The 19,671-nt window shown below is 38.6% G+C and overlaps 1 protein-coding gene across 1 annotated transcript in view; it reads right to left on the bottom strand.

The window, feature by feature from the left end:
• Positions 1-10,558: 10,558 nt before the first annotated feature.
• LOC116322169 (adhesion G-protein coupled receptor G5-like) overlaps positions 10,559-19,671 on the bottom strand; it is a 25,501-nt gene continuing 16,388 nt past the window's right edge. The window contains exons 2-18 of the mRNA XM_039603496.1: positions 16,547-16,638; positions 16,389-16,466; positions 16,237-16,305; positions 15,950-16,123; positions 15,802-15,837; positions 15,640-15,705; positions 15,356-15,482; positions 15,100-15,256; positions 14,722-14,853; positions 14,519-14,629; positions 14,378-14,432; positions 14,117-14,214; positions 13,920-14,041; positions 13,568-13,833; positions 13,388-13,478; positions 13,003-13,283; positions 10,559-12,921 (exon numbers count right to left, since the gene is read on the bottom strand). Coding sequence (XP_039459430.1) covers positions 12,803-12,921; positions 13,003-13,283; positions 13,388-13,478; positions 13,568-13,833; positions 13,920-14,041; positions 14,117-14,214; positions 14,378-14,432; positions 14,519-14,629; positions 14,722-14,853; positions 15,100-15,256; positions 15,356-15,482; positions 15,640-15,705; positions 15,802-15,837; positions 15,950-16,123; positions 16,237-16,305; positions 16,389-16,466; positions 16,547-16,616 — 2,052 coding nt within the window. The 5' untranslated portion in view covers positions 16,617-16,638 and the 3' untranslated portion in view covers positions 10,559-12,802. The remainder of the gene's footprint in view (positions 12,922-13,002; positions 13,284-13,387; positions 13,479-13,567; positions 13,834-13,919; positions 14,042-14,116; positions 14,215-14,377; positions 14,433-14,518; positions 14,630-14,721; positions 14,854-15,099; positions 15,257-15,355; positions 15,483-15,639; positions 15,706-15,801; positions 15,838-15,949; positions 16,124-16,236; positions 16,306-16,388; positions 16,467-16,546; positions 16,639-19,671) is intronic.

Here is a 19,671-nt window from a genome sequence, read left to right as displayed (position 1 = left end):
CATCAACTGTTTTAGACCCAGAAGAGCCCGACTGTAGTGATGCTGGTGCACATGCAACTTACTATCTGCCAAAATTTGCTTATACTCCAATTGTTTAGCATTAGTGTGAATGGATGATAATGTAACTATGAAACTAATCTTTGCAATGAATTCAGATCTATATTAAAAGCAAATCAAGTCTTTTTATTGTGCTGAAGTGGGAACAAACGCAGCTCTGTTAGAACAAAATAGGTTTGTGTGGGTGGGCTTTTGTGCTTTATGTACCACATGCCCACTTTGCACGCCATTGCTTTGTGTTTCTGGAGCTGTAAACTGTGACGCAACTACCCTGGAGGACTAAGACCAGCAATTTTACTTGACTTCCTTTTAATTATGTTCCACTTTGGTCAACTTTGTCATTTACCTGTGAAAAAGTCCCTCACTTCACTGTTGAAGTGCATGGTGTAATAATATTTTTATCGTATGAAAGCTTAAAAAGCTTTTTTTGTGTGTGTTTTTTCATATTTTTGAATACTGGTTGGGATGAATTTAGTAAGCAAAGTCGTTTTGACTTTTAATGCATATCTTTAAATTATTAGCAACTCAATGATAAGAGGTCAGGGACAATAGTTTGGGATTTTTTTGTACACTTACTGAAAAGAATAGGTAAAATAAGTAACTTCTCAAATGTGTGGCTGAATTGTTTATATTTGTGTTGATGAGCACAGACAGAGTGATTACAGCTCTTAGTGCAAACTGATGAAAAGGAAAAACTTACCACTACCCTGTGGTGTCCCTCAGAAAGGAGAGTCGTCATATTAGGTGACAGATGGCTTATGGCTGCGTTTCATTTCTAGAGGCTTAGCTCTAGTCTGTGTCAGAGAATGTCTTTATGCTTCAGACAAAATAATAGTGCGGTTACCAGATGAATGAATTACATTTATCAGCAGTTTAAACCCTCTGTTCTGACAACATCCTCTAATTTACACATAGCAAATTAATCCCAGATATTTATTGTGTTCTGACTTTTTCTGTGTGATGTCGTTGATGTTGTTACTTCACTCTCTCATATGCATGATTACTCCCCCTTTTCTCTACATGAGAAAAATAACCCAGAATTAAAGCTGACATCACAGCTTCAGTCTCGATGACCCTGCACAGACATTTTTATACCTCTTAGTCTGATAATATTTTGGAATTCATAAAAATTTGAGATACCCAAAGAGTGAGCCAAGAGCTCCATTTACTTACTAAATGCAGTGCTGCTAACAGGTGGATCCTGTAGCATAGTTTCATGTAAATCACCTCACAGCTTCTCGGATTTAGCTCATTCTGGCACGTTCGGCAGTTCCAGTTGCAGTCATCCTTTCTGTCAGGACTGCAGCACGCCCTGCAGCTAGGGCCTGTGTGGAAGGAGGCTGGAACTGCAGACCTGCTCAGCTGTTTGAATGAAACAAGCTGCACAGGCATGCATACTCACTGTTTTTGCAATGCAAGTGTACATGAAGAGAAACATGCAAACAGACTCAGCTACATGCTTGTGCAGCAAGATCTGCTGATTAAGCACTTTTTGAATTTTATAATTCTGTTCTCAGTAATGTGCAAAATGTCTGGGAGTCTCAGGAATTTCATGATATAAATATAAATATATATACATATATATATATATATATTTGCACTGATTTTATCTTGGTGGTATTTAAGATTGAGACGAGATCAAATGGATTTTGTCTATATAAGGCATGATCTTTTCAGTGCTGCAGTCATTTGTGGGGGAATGTAAACACATAGCTGTCAGCAGAGTAATGACCATTAGCAGTGATATCGTTCAGAGAGAGTGTTTAAATGGTGTCCATCATTGGGTTTGATAGAGTAATGCTGAGTTTTGCACCAGACTAATAGAAGCACTGTTGGTTTATTCTCATATTTGGTCTACAGGTAAAAAACATAAAAGCCAATTTATCATTTTACTCTTTTTTTATTGGAGTAGTCAAGCTTAGGGTGTTTTTTAGCCTTTTAAAACTGTTGTTGTGGGAAGTTTTCGCAGCCATGCACAGCGAAGAACGACACTGACCTCGTGTTTTATGTCGGATGATATGTCTTTTCCTCCCATTCGACATGCTTTGTTAATTCCCTGACATTATTATGTAGAGCTCAGTGAGAAACAACGCTTGAGTCAGATGTGAAGATATCACATGTCACATTATTCTTGAGCAATACATTTCCTTTAGTTCGTGGCTACACACAGGATACGTTTTCTTCCTTTAAGTAACGCTCCTCACGTGACTTTATGAATGGTGTAATTTGAGACACGAGCTCTACCAGGCTTCCCATGGTGGCTGACTTAGAAACAAACAGTGGCACGTTTCTCAATCACGCAGTTTCTGCAGGGGGAAAAAAAAGCTAAGGCTGCTTCACAAACTAATGAGCTCAAGAGAGAACAGTGTCAAAGTAGTCCCTTATGGACGATATATTCCATATGCTTGTTCTGAGGCCAAGAGGCACCCTATACCTCACATCTGGCACAGACCACCAATAGTTGACATATTCTTCCTCTGACCATCGAACCTGTAAGACAGAGGCTGCTCCTTTCTTTTTTTTCCTCTAATGTTTCTAATCTTGTTCTGAACTAATGACAGACAGAGGCAATTACTTTATCTATAATCTGGGACACGATGTGATTATTTTATTACCAAAGCCATTACCTCGATCATTTAATATAAATATATGGAAATTGTGGATTTCTTGTTCCTGCCAAATATGAAAATATCACGGTCTTTGACTACCTGCAATTCTGTGTAGGGTAGGCTGTATTTAACAGCGTTTTAAACTTTAACCTTTATCTGTCAACATAGAAAGCCAGCTTTTAGTATTTTTTTGTGTTTGGCGCAACCCTGAATATTAGAATCAGAGCTGCAGTTCTAAAATTCTTCCTTTCTGCAGTAACTTTTGGGAAAATCAATGGGAAGAGATGTTGCCATATTCCTAAATATGTCTTTCATGGAAGGTTAACTGAGGACGTGTGTGTGTGTGGCTGACTGCAGACAGCCTTTCCACTGCGGGGTGTAGTGAGGCTACCAGAGTTGTTTTGCAAGACTTTTCTAAAAGGTGAGCAATATATCCTCCCTCTCACTTTTATACACTCTGAGGACAAGGAGGGGATTGCTTCGCTCCTCTCATTCTCCTTCTCTGCTCATTCGCTTTATTACTTCCGTCAGCCCTAATTTGGGTTGATGGGGTGGCTGTTGCATGACAAGACACATGTCTGGGCCCCTGCGTGAGAAGGCTGGCTTGCTCTTGCTGAGCTTGTTTTCTTTGCGTGACCATGTCCCTCCCTCTGTCACTCCTGGCACCTCCCAGCAAGGCCCCCCCTCTGACCCTGTTCATGCCCTCGTTAGCTGGCATGTGGCTGGTTTATTTGCTTTGGCCAGCTGCCCATGTGAAAGGCAAATTTTGACTATGCTCCGGGAGGGGCTATCTTTAGAGCGGAGCAATGGTAGAGGTGTTTGGTGGAGCTGGTGTGTGTATGTGTGTGTAGATAATGCAAGTGGGGTGGGGTGTCAGGATGAGCAGCAGGAAGAACTCAGCGCTTTGTTTGTGCATAGCAATGTGCAGTCGGTATATTTTAATGTGTGACCTGCGTGCCTGGTCAAAGAGAAATTTGCCCCACTGTAACTGCTTTTGAGGAATGACATGCAAAGACAGGTCACCCAGAGTTTACCGTCCCAGTTGCAGTCCACAGAGGGTGCTGGAGAAGAAAGGAGCATGAGGATCAGGGCAGTGTATGCAAAGTTCACTTGTTCCCACTGATGTAATCTATCGAAATGCTCACGCTAACATGCATGTTTCTGCATATACTCTCTCCTGCCAAAGTTCCCCTATAGTTTTCTAACTGGGTGTACAAATTTACATATTGAGCCAGAGAGACAGAAGGACGCAATGAAACCCTTTCAAGGGGTTTCCAAAGCACCGTGTGATCATACAGTTGGGAGAAAAACTTGTGTGAACACTAAAAACAACTTTAACTTTGAGGTCACTTCATCACACTGCAAACAGCTGCAAAAGTGGGTCATTTTGGGTATGGTGCTACGAGCAGAACAGCAGCTTTACTTTGAACATCAGCCAGATACAAAACTTTTGTTTTAGAAAGTCTTGTAGCATGCAGTCTTTTTGTTTTGTCCTTCTTCCACTTTCAACATGATTAAGAGGAGGGTAGTGAAATTAATAAAACAAAGCTGAATAATTTGAAATAGTTGGTGTCCGTTCTATTTGGAAGTGAGAGAAAAATTACACTGAACCAAACAGTTTTTTGGCTTCTACTAATCTATCTTATTGTGGATTAATTAAATTAGGTTAATTTTACCTTTAGTCATATAGTGCCACATTACAACAACAGTCGTGTCAAAACACTTGTAGGGTAAAAACCCTATAAGAATACAGAGGAAACCCCAACAAAGCAAAGTAAAAGTACATCACAAATTTGACTTCAACCACTTGTTACGCTACCAAAACCCACCCAACCTCCAAATGCAAGCTTCCACACCTCCGAATTTAAACAGTTAAGCTACAGTAGCCAAAGAATCACTACTGTGTACCTTTGTGACCTTTGAATTTTGCGCTATCTATAGATAAAGATAAGATCCTTGCTGTCCGAATGCATTTCCACTGGTTGTGTTGATTGTACCATTTGTCTATTATAATTTGACAGAGGTTGCAGGTTAAAGCACATGTACCCCTATGCAGCTGGCATCACTTCCTCCTAATCCTGTAATTCAGTGAAGTGATAAAGTGAACAGCAGCAAGATGACGGACCATAAATCAGAATATAATGTCAGAAAAGCAGGATAGTACAACCCCACAGAGTCACAAGTATGTTCCAGATTAACCTCTGCCGCCCCGTCACTCAATACCTCTGCTGGGATGGAATCACTTGAAGCCGTCTAGGTCTGGACGCTGGAAGTTATGCTTTGGCTGTAAACACAATACAATAGGAAGGAGACATCACAGCTCCCTATAACTTGCAGCGAGTTGTGAAATTTTCATTTGAAGATTTTTAAACATGTTATTAGTAATGACTGCATCAAATATATTTAATAGACAAAATCAAAGTGGTGTGGGAAGAAAATTTATTTGCTCCAAATGAACGTTCATCAAGCCTAAATTTTGTGGTTTGTCCAATACCATTTTGTGCAAGAGCTGGACCACATACTGGGGCAATACACAAATTACTTTGAAGACCCACATCCTTATGTTCTGAGACTCTCATAAATGACAAACAAGACACATTAAGAATGAGCCATGGAGAAAATGAAGGAAAAAAAGCCTTCCACTGCTGTTCCAGGAAACAAACTTTTCTGGTGGTCCTTCACATTAAACTGCCACTAACCCAAATGCAAACACACAGATACAAACAACATTTGATTAGGACTGGCACGAGAGTGGATGCTTTCCGAATTTGTCTCCTCATGTGATCTTAGTTCATTTATTTACACAGAAGAATATATTCTCACTCTTGGATGTCTTGTGGGTGAGATGATTAGGGGCTCCCTATGGAGTTAGACACAGGAAGTAGAATTTATAATGCTAAAGCAAGATTGTGGCTAAGCTAAAATCAGATCCGCATTTACCAAGATACATATGTACATACTGACAGCAAAAATATTTACTGCATGCTGTGTAATCCTAGAGGGCAGTACATAGGTCCGTCTTTCTAGCACAATACAATCAGAAACATTATTTAAATTGCTTTTAAAATGTATTTATACACTCCATCCATCCATGGAACTATTCGAAGCGTGATGGGGTGAGTTGGGGTAGACGCTGGACGGTCTATCTCAGGCTAACACAGAGACATACAACCATTCAACATAGGGCCAATGTCAAATCATCAATTAATATAACCCCCATGCAAATCTGTGGACTTTGAAAGAAAGTGGAATTTCCAGCTTTAAGTATGATTTAGAGTTCTTTGGGAAAGTTATGTCTTAAGTTATGATGTAATCTTTAACTCTATGCCGTAACTTTCCCCTTACCCCGATGTGTACTAGGGTTGGGCGATTTGTAAAAATTTTCCAACCGACAATCGTCAGTCCAATAATCAACGATGGGCGATATATTCACACATGTGCAGACTTTTTGATGGGCGGAGCAATGTAATCATGCACGGACTGATTTGCGCGTTTACAACACAGAAGTCCAAACATGGATGAACTAATTGCCAAAAAAATATAAAGTCGCCAATTTGTGATTTCTTTGGCTTTAAACCGGATGAAAAAGGTAAACCTAAGGATGTAAACAAAGCAGTGCGCCGCTTGTGCAGACGTATAAGTGTGAGCAAAGGACTCAAACATGACTAACTTGCATGAGCATGTACATGTCCAGCATCCGAATGTCTTTTTCTGAACATGGTAAATGGCCTGTATTTATATAGCGCTTTTATGGTCCCTAAGGACCCCAAAGCGCTTGACATATCCAGTCATTCACCCATTCACGCACACATTCACACACTGGTGATGGCAAGCTACGTTGTAGCCACAGCCACCCTGGGGCGCACTGACAGAGGCGAGGCTGCCGGACACTGGCGCCACCGGGCCCTCTGACCACCACCAGTAGGCAACGGGTGAAGTGTCTTGCCCAAGGACACAACGGCCGAGACTGTCCGAGCCGGGGCTCGAACCGGCAACCTTCCGATTACAAGGCGAACTCCCAACTCTTGAGCCACGATCACCCGAACATAAGCTACTGCCTTTCTTTCTTTCTGTTATGAGTTTGAGTAAATGAATCGCTGCATTTGGACGCACACTGAGGAGGTGCATTTGTTTGCAGATGAAAGAGGGTGCTGTTAAAACTGCTAAGACTGCTTCTATTAGCTCCATCATTATTAACAAACTTACTCATAGGCTGAGCCTGTTGTCCATTCGCCCAACCCTAATGTGTACTACATGTCAGGTCAACACAGCCTGGAACAGTTGCGTTAAGTCCACTTGGAGGATGTGTCCACACTTGGTGTATTGCATTGTATAACCCTGAGCCTGATGTTCTCTCTCTGATGGCAAAATTCAGACCATTTAAATGAGATGTTTCTAATAGTTTAATTAACCCAACAAACTTGTTTTTGGACTGTGGGAGGAAGCCAGAGTACCCAAGGGCCTCTCCTTGTGTACCCACAAAGAAAGGCCCCAGCAGTTTCAAACCAGGAACCTTCCGCTGTGAGAACGTTAGGGATAAGACTGAAATATGTCTTTTTGGTGAATAAGAAGAAAGGCTGCTCAGTACTTAACACTGTGTGGTAAGGTTTTACTCCACTAGCCCCACTGAGCTCAAGCCTTTCTTCTTATTCATGAAAAAATAAATAAAATCTTGTCCCTCCTAAGCTGAAGGAAGTTGTTTTTTGTAAAAAGAAGTGGTGTCATCTGCATAGACGTTTATAACTAAGTTTGCATGAACTTGTGCAAATAAGCTGTATGACATTTTTACCCCCAACTTTGCAAAACATTACTCATTTGCATTCACAGCATTATCATGGGGTCATTTGTCTGTGTTCATCTGCTTGCAGGGTTTTTTTTGTTTGTTTGTGGGAACAGTAAGTGTGTACATAATATGCTATAAAGCTTAGTGATGCAGGGAAATACTTGTTTGGTGATAATCCTATGCAAATTCTTTTCTATCAGTAATACAAGCATACTGGGGAACTCAGCTAAAAAGTAATTTCTTATCTGCAGCTGCAATAGTCTACAATAGTGTCCTTAAAAATGCAGAACCTGTTTAGTAACTAAGGTCTGCCTTTTATAAAGGTTTTTAAGTGTGCAGCATTAAACCAGGAAGTTAGTCCCTGTAGTAAAGGATTTGTGTGAAGCAAAATACCACAACTTCACCAAGTGTGAATTTTAAAGGCCCAAGCAGCAGCCAAGTCAATAGCAAGCAAACCAGGCATGAGCGAATCCAGAAGACTTTAGAGTCTTAACCATAGACTTTTATGTTGGTAAAATGTGGTACCCAACTGGTGCTTATGAGGCCTGTTAAAACCCTGGTTTAATGAGGGAATTCTTCAGAGTGAGATGCTGGAAGCTGCTTTTAATGAAGGATGGTAAGGGTCAAAAAGTGGAAATCTAATGCAAGAATTATTATGGAAAATGTGTTGATTAATCACATTTACTATGCTGTTCCCCGTTATTTAACCTGATTTCAGTTTCTACGAGAACTGAAACACAACTTTTACAGCTGCCACTTGAACTTCCTTTGCTTGGACTTTCACTCAAGCATTCTATTCACGGTAGTAAGAAACAATACATTTCCATCTGTTTTCAGTTATTATTTGTCTGCTTTCATAGCTCACGAAAACATACCACAAAATTCCTTTTGCACTTTTTCATGCAAAGTGTGCACAAAAAAACCTCAGACTTCAAGTGTCAACTGAATGACTGAGTAATTTTGATAAAGAGTGACATTTGATAGACAGATCTGAACATTTGAGGGTTCTTCAGTTCTCCAACTTTTCAGGCCTTGTGCATCACTAAGCTGTGAGTGATTGAAGAGACTGATGAGGAGTTGCTAAGGTCGTGGGGGGATAGGGAGAACCGCGTTACATGACATTAAAGGCAATGAACCTTCCTGGTGTTGCACATAACGTGAGAAGAGTGGACAGGAAAATATAGGGGGGAGAACCTTCAAATTTAGAGGTCAAGCATTCAATCTGAATGTTTCAAAAGGTTGCGCCCCTTAGACACCCCCTCCCTTTTTTCTTCTCCTCTTTCATGACCCCTCCACTTTCTCCATTCTCCCCGCAGCTGATGAAAGATGTTGATGAACAGCAAAGACAGAGCTTAAACTGATTTCCAGGACTCGGGAAAGGCAGTTCATCTCAGTCAAATCCTCTGTGTGTGCGTGCGTCTGAAGCCATCTGGCCACCCCACCTGAATTATGGAAGGCAGTGTTCTATTTGGAAAGTTTTCCAAGTCATGGTCAGTAACCTGAAAGCACCTTTAATATTTCCCCTGCTCTCTCCCTGTTTTCCTGTAGGAAGAGGCCTCATTTCGTGCTCCCTGCAAAAAGTAACACAATTTCTCTGACACACCCATAATAAATCTGTACACTTAACTATGGGCATAAGTGCTTAGAGTCACACAGAAGTGGGGGTGCTCACAGGTGCCCCTCCACTAAGACTTATGGCCAGTGCTCCCCCACTCTGCAGTCACGCAAGCGCTGCCCTGCTCCTGGACCTCAGCCTGATTTTACTGCAGCCTGCGGGGAAACCAGACACTACAAAGGCCCTGGGTCCACATCAATTTCATGAGCAAAGTTACCAGGAAATAAATCATTTTCAGGATTTTTTTAAAAAGTGAGGAAAGGAGAGAGGGGTCCTAGCTAGCGCGCTACCCAGACCCAATGAAAACAACATATCAGGGAAGCAGAAAATGAAGTCTACCTTAAGTTTACAAGAGTCAGTTTTGCTTTGTCACACATTTGCTAGCAAATAAAATTGATGTTGTGTCATCTCAAATTTGATAAAAGCCAGCACAGTGAACCAGTAACCAGGCAAATAAAAGATAATAATTTTTCCCTCTTTACACGCAAGTCTCCGGGAACAAGACCTCGGGTTTTATAGGTCATTTGAGATTGAAAATTTTGCTTTTACAGGCCAGGATTCAGTCTAGACTCCCTATAATAAAATGCATAAAAGTTCCTGCACACAGATTGTGGCAATCATACATCCAGTTACTCTGGTGATTGGATCAGAAACTGAGGCTAGGACGACCTTTCTGGAGCAGATTTTGTAATTTTTGTACTTTTTTCTGCCTATATTTTGATATAGAACCAAAATGTTTTCCAACTTGGACGTTCATGTTGATGCTAATGTCTTTCTCTAAGCCACTACTGTACATGTGGTATGACACTGAGAGCAATTAAAAAGCACTTTCTCAGTTCCCATCTACTAAGTGAAACACATTAACACGTGTTAAAATTTTATTTGGTTTTTCACTCTGGTAAGGGTTTTGTTGAATAGCGTGAAAATGTAACATTCCCTGTCATTTTCATTATGAAATCATCTAGACTGACGTACAAAACAACAATCTTCCCAGAACATTTCTCAGAGATGCCTTGATTTATGTTTTTAGGAAAGCAGTAAAACTGTGCTCCAAATCTGTGCGGGGACTTTTACATACTTTTGATTTAGTAAGTTAATGAATCAAAAGCAGAGTTAGTTTTTTTCACCCTCACATTCTGACCCGTCAAATCTTTTGCTATTGAGATTAATGTTCACCACTGCTTACCACAGAGCTATGAGTTGTAATCCTGCATCTTAAGAAGCCTCTGCTTTTTAATTTTGCATGCTCTAACATAAGGACACGCACAGGTATACCACAGAAGCCTGCTGTGCTTTGCATAAAAGCCCTTTTTTTTGGAGCAACACAAATCAGACATGTATGGCAGTAATTACCCCAGTTTTTGTCTGGCACGCTGTGGTCATTTAGGAGATTAATCAGTGGTAGATAAATAAACAGTCCTTCCTTTCTCAATGTCACTCATCGAGGCTCACGTTCTGAATAAGGAAAAACTTTATTATTCATTTAAGGCAGCTAAAACTTTTATTTTAAGACTATGTTGTGCACATACAACAGTTTCTTTCACAAGATAATTTGCTTCCATGTATGAAAATCATATTTTGTCCTGATAAAATAGGAAAAAAGTTATTTTAGTATCATTTTAGTCAAATAAAAGCTTGACAAACTTCATATGATATAGAGTACATGCAAAGATTAGACTTTAAGGCTACTTCAATAAAACTGAGAAAAGCAAATCAGGTTCCCTCTAAATGAAAAAATTATAAGATTTTTTTAAGGTAGTATAATAAAAATAAGTACTAATGAAATCCACAATTCCCCAAAACCACTAAACAAACAAAACAGTTTGCCAAGATACACTGCACTTATATATATGCTAGTGAAATACAGTAAACTTTAGAGGATAGTTTCAACATTCAAATACCCTCAGGGATCTTATCACTATAGGTAGTCATGAGCTCATTTCTTGTTTGCCAGTTAAGCTTCCCGCACAGTGGATACTGGTCTCTCTAGACTCAGAGTAATTATCTGAAGGCACGCAACACACTAACTGGTGAGTTCAGCCCCGACACTGTGTAGGATATGTGAGACAAGCCTTCCTTTCACCTTGATTCTGCTATATTTAATCACATTAACAAGCACATCAGTCAAAAAAAATTTAATGTTTAATTTCTTAAACGTTTAAACTCTGCATTCCACTCTATAGCTGATTCAAGAGGTCTGTAATACAACCTTAGTCAGTGATATACAAAACCCATATTTTATTTACAATAGACCACAGAAAACATTTTTAAGTTTACAGGTAAATGTGAAAAATCTGCTTTTTAGCAACAAACTAAACAAATGACAGATTTGTCATAGAATCATTTAATGTGACAGTTACAGTGTCAGGATTGTTTTTGCTATGGGAGAAGCATGAAGCAAATTTCAATGGATAATATATACATATTTTTAAATGTTTAAATTCAGACTTTCTACTGTTTCATGAAAAATAACACTCATTTTGAATTTGATGGCAGCAACATCGCTCAAAAGAAGTTGGAGGCGAGAAAAGACTAGAAAAGTAAGTAGTACTGAAAAGAAACAGCTGGGGGAACATTTTTTAAATAGGTTAACTAGCAACAGTTCAATAACGGGACTGGATATTAAACATAGGCAGAGGTTCACCAATCTGTCATTGTGTTCACACAGTTCACAGTGCCATCCAAAAATGGAGGTTAATGCTTTATCATGCAAAGAAGAAGCCATATGTGAGAATGATCTAGAAAAAGCTCATTTATAATGAACACAGCCAAAGTGGAAAACTGTTATTTGGTCAGACAATTCAAAATTTTAAGATTCTGCTTGGAAAAAATGGATGAGGATGGAAGAGAAGGAAAATCCAGCTCACCAAAATTCAATTACTATACATCTCTGATGGTACTGGGCTGTGGAATTGGAAGCCTGAGCATCTGGAAAGGCACCATCATCGCTCAGAGGTATATACAGGTTTTAGATCAACATATTCTCCCATGCAGATAAAGTCTTGTTCAAAGAGTTGCTTGGATTTTTCAACAAGAGAATGCTGAACTGCACAGTGCATTCATTACAGCAGCTTGGCTTAATAGTGGAAGAGTCAGGTGCTGAAATGGCCATCCATATCACCAAATAAAAACGTTTGATGCATCATGAAATAATAACTCGAAAGACAGCCCAGCTAGGATCTTATATCCAACAAGATGGAATGTTCTTCTACCAAACGTCCAGCAGCTCATCCCAGCAGATGTTTATGGATTTCTGTTTAAAAGAATACGGGGTGCTACACAGTTGTCAACATGTCGCTGTCCCAACTTTTTGAGAGGTGTCACGACCGTCAAATTGAAAATGTCCTTATGTCTTTGACATGCTTCACTTTCCCACTTTAACATTTTACACCTTAACATCCTGACATGTTTACGATTGTGGTTGCGTACTCTGACTGAATCACAGCCTTCTCTGAATGATTTGGAGTGAGTAAGACAAGTTTTCTGTTAAAATATAAAAGCATAGGAACAAACATAGAGTGGTGCTCTGAAATTCCAGAGTACTGACTCGATCTCTACTCGACATGAGTATTTGTGTCAAAGAAGGTAAACCGGGTTAGTGATTTCATCTTAGAAAAGCCATTCAGCGGAGAGTACATGGGAAGAATGACCAAGTTGTTTCTACACAGAGCAACCTGCTGGAACTATATGAAATAAAATGCTGCCCTCTTGTGTCAAAATATGATAAAACAGCAAGCCTTATGCATAAGGAGACGTTACAGCTGTGTTTGATGTAGCTGTGCTGCTACTTTGTGTGTGGATTTTGCCGTCTCCAATAATCTTGCTGGATTTATAATAGTAGATAAACAGGAAGAAACCTATAAAAATAAAGAAGAAGGTTAAGAACTTTTAATCCAAAAAGGCGTGAAGTAAACTCACTGTGACAGTTTTAGATTTACCTTGAAAGGAGTTGAGGATGGTAAAGATGTAGTAGGAGGCGAGGAGCAAAGGTCCGTAGCTGAAAAAAGCAAAAGCCCAGGTGATGCCAAGAAGGAGGAACAGGCCCAGAATGGTGGAAGTGTTGCTCTTAATGGAACTATTGTCTTGGGCTTTTCCTGCTTTTGGCATTAGAACGATTTGCCTTACAGTTAGAATGAATACACTCAGAGTGAAGACGAACACCAGAGCATAATAGCCGATGTTCACCCCCTGGTGGATACCAGCATCAGAGATCCAGCACCTGAAAATTGGGAGTACAACATGATCCTCTGATGAAGATGTTTGTGTTTTATCCAAGAAATCTATTATCAGATTTACAGACTCTAAAAATCAATCATCACTTACATTGTTGCTGCTTTCCCTTCATTTGTATTAATATTAATAGAATTATATTTCTGGGAGGCAAGAAGAGCGATCACCACCACAGCCGGTACGCCTAAAGAGAAGATTAGGAATATAAATTCTCCTGTGATTATTATTCATAATATGAGAGCACAAGTATCATTTTTGGCTCAGGTCTCTTACCCCATCCTGTGACGTAAATCTTCAGCATGTAATGTTTCACCTCAGTGCAGATTCGACGTAGACTGAGGTACAAGTGTAAAGCCTGCATGAAGAACCAGGTAAACGTGGCCAACATGCCGTAATGCAGAACCGCTGCTATTGCCACACATGCACCTTTGATACCCAGATTTGAAATGCTCTCATTGGTCAAGAAGGACAAGTTCAGGATCAACATGGCGACAAAGAGGTTCATCAGAATCTTTGTTGCTTCGCTTGCTTTCCCTTTTCTGTGGAGCAAATTAATAAATGTGTGTAAGAAAAATGACTTTACTGAGGTAAAAATCCAAACTCCAAACTGCCTCGGATCTCTTACCTGACGAGAACGTGCATGAAGAGACCGACGATCAAGAAAAACAGCGACAGTCCACAACCGATCGAAGTGATGTAGGTCAGAGAATTAACATCAGAAGCGCTGATGTTTGCAGGTGGAGGTGACTAGGTTCAAATAGTTATGTGTCAGTATGTGCTGTAAAAAAAATCATTTCTTATTTCCTAATGCAGTTGTCTTACCATGAGTATGGCAAAAAAGGTTAGATGTGTGCACTGGCAGGTGATGCTGTTACTGGTCTCCACTGTTTGACAGCCATCTGTGATCCAGAGTGATTTCCCTGATGGACAGCAGCAATACAAAGAAGTAACTGTTAGAGACAGACTTTATCACAGTAATCAGTGTGTGTGCAAAATGTGACTGAACACTTCAAAGGTCTTTAATTCCTGTGGTTTTCATATTAAAATAAGATATTAAAATAAGGTATATATATATTTATTTACCGTTTGCATCTGTGCTGTTTCCATCCCAAGAGATGCAAGAAGCATTCGCTCCTTTCTTTATCAAAATAGAAAATGAAAATCAGAACAAGTTTCTCTCTGAACTTAAAATGATCATTATGTCTGTTATGACATCACACTTACCTTGTCCACATTACTGTACTGAATCTCGATGGGTTGTGAAAGGTTTTGTATTTTTGCCCCCATTTCTATTCCAAATATCTCTCTGTTTAAATAGTATTTACTGCTGTCACCCTGTTAATATTAAAATATTGTTAATAGATCAGGTTTGGTCATTATGTTTATACATATGAAAAAGTAAGTTATTAGTTGAGCTGTACTATTACCGCATGCTGTTGTGGAAACAACAGAATTCCAAGAAATGATCCATTTCTCTCCACCGCCATTTTACTGGCCTCTCTAGGAATTTTCATTAAATGAAATGGGCCCGTAAAATTACTGTCTTCTCCTTGAATGATCTTTCAAATTGAGAAATGTTTATCAGCAAAAAATGTATAAAAAAATGATGTCATGGATATGTATTACACAAATTAAAACTATTATGTGCAAATTAGCATTAAAGTATCTTTTGTATTTCATCAGAATGTTCAATAAACACAGTAATTTTCACTGAACTCAAAAATATGAATTTTGTGGCAATTATTCCATGCCTCAGGCTTTAGAGAGTTAGTAATCCATGGTCTTAAAATTGTGTCACACCTTACCTTCACGCCAGCGTTTTCTGTGAAGGCAAAGTTCATGTTGGTTTGATTTTTCTGGGAGAGTTTGGCAATCACTCCTGTGACGTTGCCCATCTTGATTCTTGCTGTTCTGTTATTACCCATCAGTTCAAGGACAAAGGATAGATTTTTCATGACGTCTCTGTAACACGGAGACACAGTTAGTTTCTTAAAGGAGATTTCAAAAGTGCACAATATTACAACATTGCAACAATATTTCTATGAAAACTGAGATATTTACACTGGGTTAGGAATGGTATTGTTGATGTAAAGGTCAATAATGTCTTCTTCGTTATTCCTGGTGGTTGTTGTGGATGGTTCTGGGTTGCATGACACATTCCATGTGTCATTATCACTGAAGACATATTCTGTGCACAAAATATGCAAATGCCCACACACACACACACACACACACACACACACACACACACACACACACACACACACACACACAAGCGGGCTGTTGTTACACTCGCTAACATTAAATATTTGTTTTTAACTGATTTGATAAACAAATAATTATACCTGTGGGAAGTTTTTCATGAAAGCTCCCATTGCTCAGTCTCATATTCATACTCATATTTTTCATACCTTGAACACATAAAAGTATAAAATTAGAACTTGCGCACTATCACTGCTGTCACATTGCTTCATGTAGAAATTAAGAGGAAAGGTTTGTGAATTTACTTTCATTCAAGCAGCGGTGGATGCTACAAAGAAAACCTGCAACAAGATAGAAAGTGCATCATATCATTGGTTGGAAACCTTTTCAAACTGAGGAAATAAACTGAATATTTGACCACTGTGGGCAAACTCTCACTTCTTAGAGGCTTACCAGGGCTGCTTTTGTAGAGCTGGGATGGCATACATGAATAATTATGCTCTGGATCCTTCATCACCACAATATCTTGCTTGGATAAAATCTCTTCAGTTAGATTTAGCCTGTATTTACCTTGATTATCTATTTTTACTTCAATATTGCAGTCGAAATTTGTGCCGTTACAACACCCTAAGAAAAATTTAAAGCACAAACACATTCAGCAAATAACCAAGACAAATGTTTTTCCCCAACAGCTTGAAAGCAAAAAAAAAAATGAAAAGCTAAAAATTAGATAACTGTACCTGCACGTGTATTATTTGGTTGGATGTTGAAACAGAGTTTAATTCCATTGTCCTTTTGGTCGATAGTTTCTAAATTAAAATATAAAACCCCAGATTACTAAGGTTGTCCTTTAACGGAATAATAATTTTTTCCTGTATTGTTTTTAACTTACCTGATGGAAAATATGAATCAGCTATTGTTTTGGGACTGATAAAGAGGGTATTCTTGGGTTCACTGTCTCCATTAGTGCCTAAAAAATTTCAACGTAAAAATATGAGAAAAATATTTTGAGGAATACTGGTTTCTTTTAAGCTAGATTTTGTTACTTACCTGTGCTGTAAAACAGAAGCATTAGCTCCACGGCAAACATCAGGCAATGGTTTACATCCAATGGTAACATTATCCTAAGGAGAAAAGGGAGCCTGCAAATGAAAATGGAGCAAGCTTACTTATCACAACCTAAAATTTAATAAGTTCCAGCTTCTATTTCCCAAATGAGAATATGTTCTGCGTTCTTGAGTAACACAGCAACTTCAACTTACAGTCATTATTTTTTACTGACAAATATACCTTTGAGGTCTGCCTCTTTGCTTTGACTTGCAAATAAACTGGGCCTGCTTTTTAAATTATGTTTCCGCAGAAAACAACTGGCAGAATGCTACTTTTTTCCCCCATGGGCTGGACTGTAGGTCTGAACATAAATGCTCCATTAATACTTTATCCCCTGTACTGATATGAAATCTAAAGAATGTGCAGTTTTTAAAATGTATCTGTGCTCATTTCAGGTTGAATGAAAAACAGGAAGTCATCACTCTCATTGTACTAAAACCTCCGCAGGTTTCTAAAGATGTGCAGTGTATAGGATTATTTACAGTTGTAGTCAGATGTTTACATACATTCATCACGGGCTTGAATGTTTATGCAAGAGACATCTTACTTTAAAATATAAGATTTGAGTGCACAAATTATGATTTTATTTTGGATTTTTTCCTAATCCATAAAATGTCAAAAGTATACATATACAGTATACATTCTAATATATGTACGTACACCCAGTAATATTTGGTTTAATGTGCAGTGGCAAGTTGCGCCTCAGTGGCATGCTTTTGGTACCCATCAACAAACATTCTTCTTGGCAGAGTTAGTTTAATCTGTTGGTTCCCTGGCACGGGCCTGGCTTTTAAGCCTACAATGGTGTGAAAAAGTGTTTGCACCTTCCTGATTTCTTAGTTTTTCACATATTTGTCACACTTACATGTTTCAGATAATGAAACATATTTTAATATTAGACAAAGATAACCTGAGTAAATACAAAATGCATTTTTTAAATGATGATTTCATTGATTAAGGGAGAAAAGTTATACAAACCTACTTTGTCCTTTGTGAAAAAGTAATTGCCCCTCTTGTTAAATCATGAATTAACTGTGATTACCTCTTTTTGAAAGCTGAGTTCAGTTTCACTAAACACACTCAGGCCTGATTACTGAAGCTGTCTGACAAAGTGAAGCAGGCAAAAAGTCTCAGTTAAGGTCAGAGTTTGATTCAAAATAAGAAAGAGATTGGGCAAAAATCGCCCGCATGGCAGAGTCAAGCAGACCATTTCAGAAAAGGAACATCGTCGTAACGGTAGAATATGGTGGTGGTAGTGTGATAGTCTGGGGTTGTTTTGTTGCTTCAGGACCTGGAAGACTTGCTGTGGTACATGGAACCATGAATTCTGCTCTCTACAAAACATCCTGAAGGAGAATATCCAGTCATCTGTTCATGACCTCAAGCTGAAACGTCCTTGGGTTCTGCAGCAAAACAATGATCCAAAACATGCCAGCGAGAATGACTTAAGAAAAACGAAGTGAAGACTTTGGAGTGGCCTAGTTAAATTCCAGATCTGAATCTGATCAAGATGCTGTGGCATGACCTTAAAGAGGTGTTCCATGCTTGAAAATCCTCCATTATGACCAGAGATGGGCAGTAACGCGTTACTGTAATCCGATTACTTTTTTCAGGTAACGAGTAAAGTAAGCAACTGCTTGATTGCAGTTGTTGCTGCTAAGAGTGGCCCAACCATTTATTAGGTTTAGGGGCAATCACTTTTTCACGCAGGGCCATGTAGGTTTGGATTTTTTCCCCCTTAATAATAAACACCTTCATTTAGAAACTGCATTTTGTGTTTACTTGTGTTGTCTTTGTCTAATATTTGAATTTGTCTGATGATCTGAAACATTTAAGTGGGACAAACATTAAAAAAAACTTTTTGCCACCACTGACTATATGTCGAATAGTGTTGAGGTCAGGGCTTTAGAAAGGCTGTTCCAGAAGCTCAGTGTTAGCCTGCTTTATTTATTCCAAAACCAGATTTGATGTGTTTGAGATCATGGTCCTGTTTGAACACCCAGTTGTGTTTAAGTTTCAACTATTACGCTGCTGAGTTGAGGTGAAGTCAAAGAATTTAGAGGTAGTCCTCCTTCATTATTCTATCCACTTTGTGCAATCTAACAGCACTGTCCCAGAGCATGATGCTCATCGTGCATCGTGCAGGATGCATCATCGTGTTTGACAGCTGGTACTCACCTATACTCCTCTAAATGTGCTTCTGTTCATTGTGACCAGATAGCTCAGTATTTGTCTAGTCTGACCATAAAACCTTTCTCCAGAATGCATTTGGCTTGTCCATGTGCACTGCTGCAACTTTCAGTTATTTTAGAAAATCACTCTAGATATGTGCTGTACAATCATTTCAGACTGTAAAAGGAGCAGTTTGAAGAAATCATTAATAACCAAAATTTAAAGAAAAGAAGAACAGCATAATCTTTTATTTTAAGACTTCATTGTGTATACACATCATTTTTTCCAACAATACTTTACTTATATGTATGAAATATTGTGTCCTGATCGAATAGAAAAAAAGTTATTACATTTCCATTTACTACTACAATAAAACCACAAAAATGAGAACTAAAAAAGCCAATCAGAAGATTTCTGAATGAAAAATATATTAACATAGTAAAAAGTCATTGAACAAATCAGACCTTAATTTACCTAAATATGGTAAATTTTAAAGAATAGCTATAATTTTTATTTCAAAAAAGCTATTTTATAAATAAATACTAATGATTAACTTGACAAATAAAATCTACCACAAGCAAAGGAGTTTGTCAAAATACACTGAACATATTTAACTCTTTATTGTCATTGCACGGTTGTACTTTGTATAAGGGTACAACAAAATTGTCCCACTGTGATACTAAAATAAGGCAGGCAAAACACAATAAATAAGTAACATATACAGAAAATAAAAAATAAAATATGTAGCGCAGAGAAAGAAAAAGGGAGATATAGGGAGATCCATATGCTAGTAAAATACGGTACATTTTAAAGAATAGTTTCAACATCCGAATAACTTCAGGGATTTTATCACTATAGGTAGTGTTGAGCTCATGTCTTGTTTGCCAGTTGAG

The sequence above is a fragment of the Oreochromis aureus genome, linkage group 19 (genome assembly GCF_013358895.1).
Source record: "Oreochromis aureus strain Israel breed Guangdong linkage group 19, ZZ_aureus, whole genome shotgun sequence".
Lineage (NCBI taxonomy): Eukaryota > Metazoa > Chordata > Actinopteri > Cichliformes > Cichlidae > Oreochromis > Oreochromis aureus.
The sequence above is the reverse complement of the archived record's forward strand: the minus strand, read 5'-3'. Positions and strand labels throughout refer to the sequence as shown.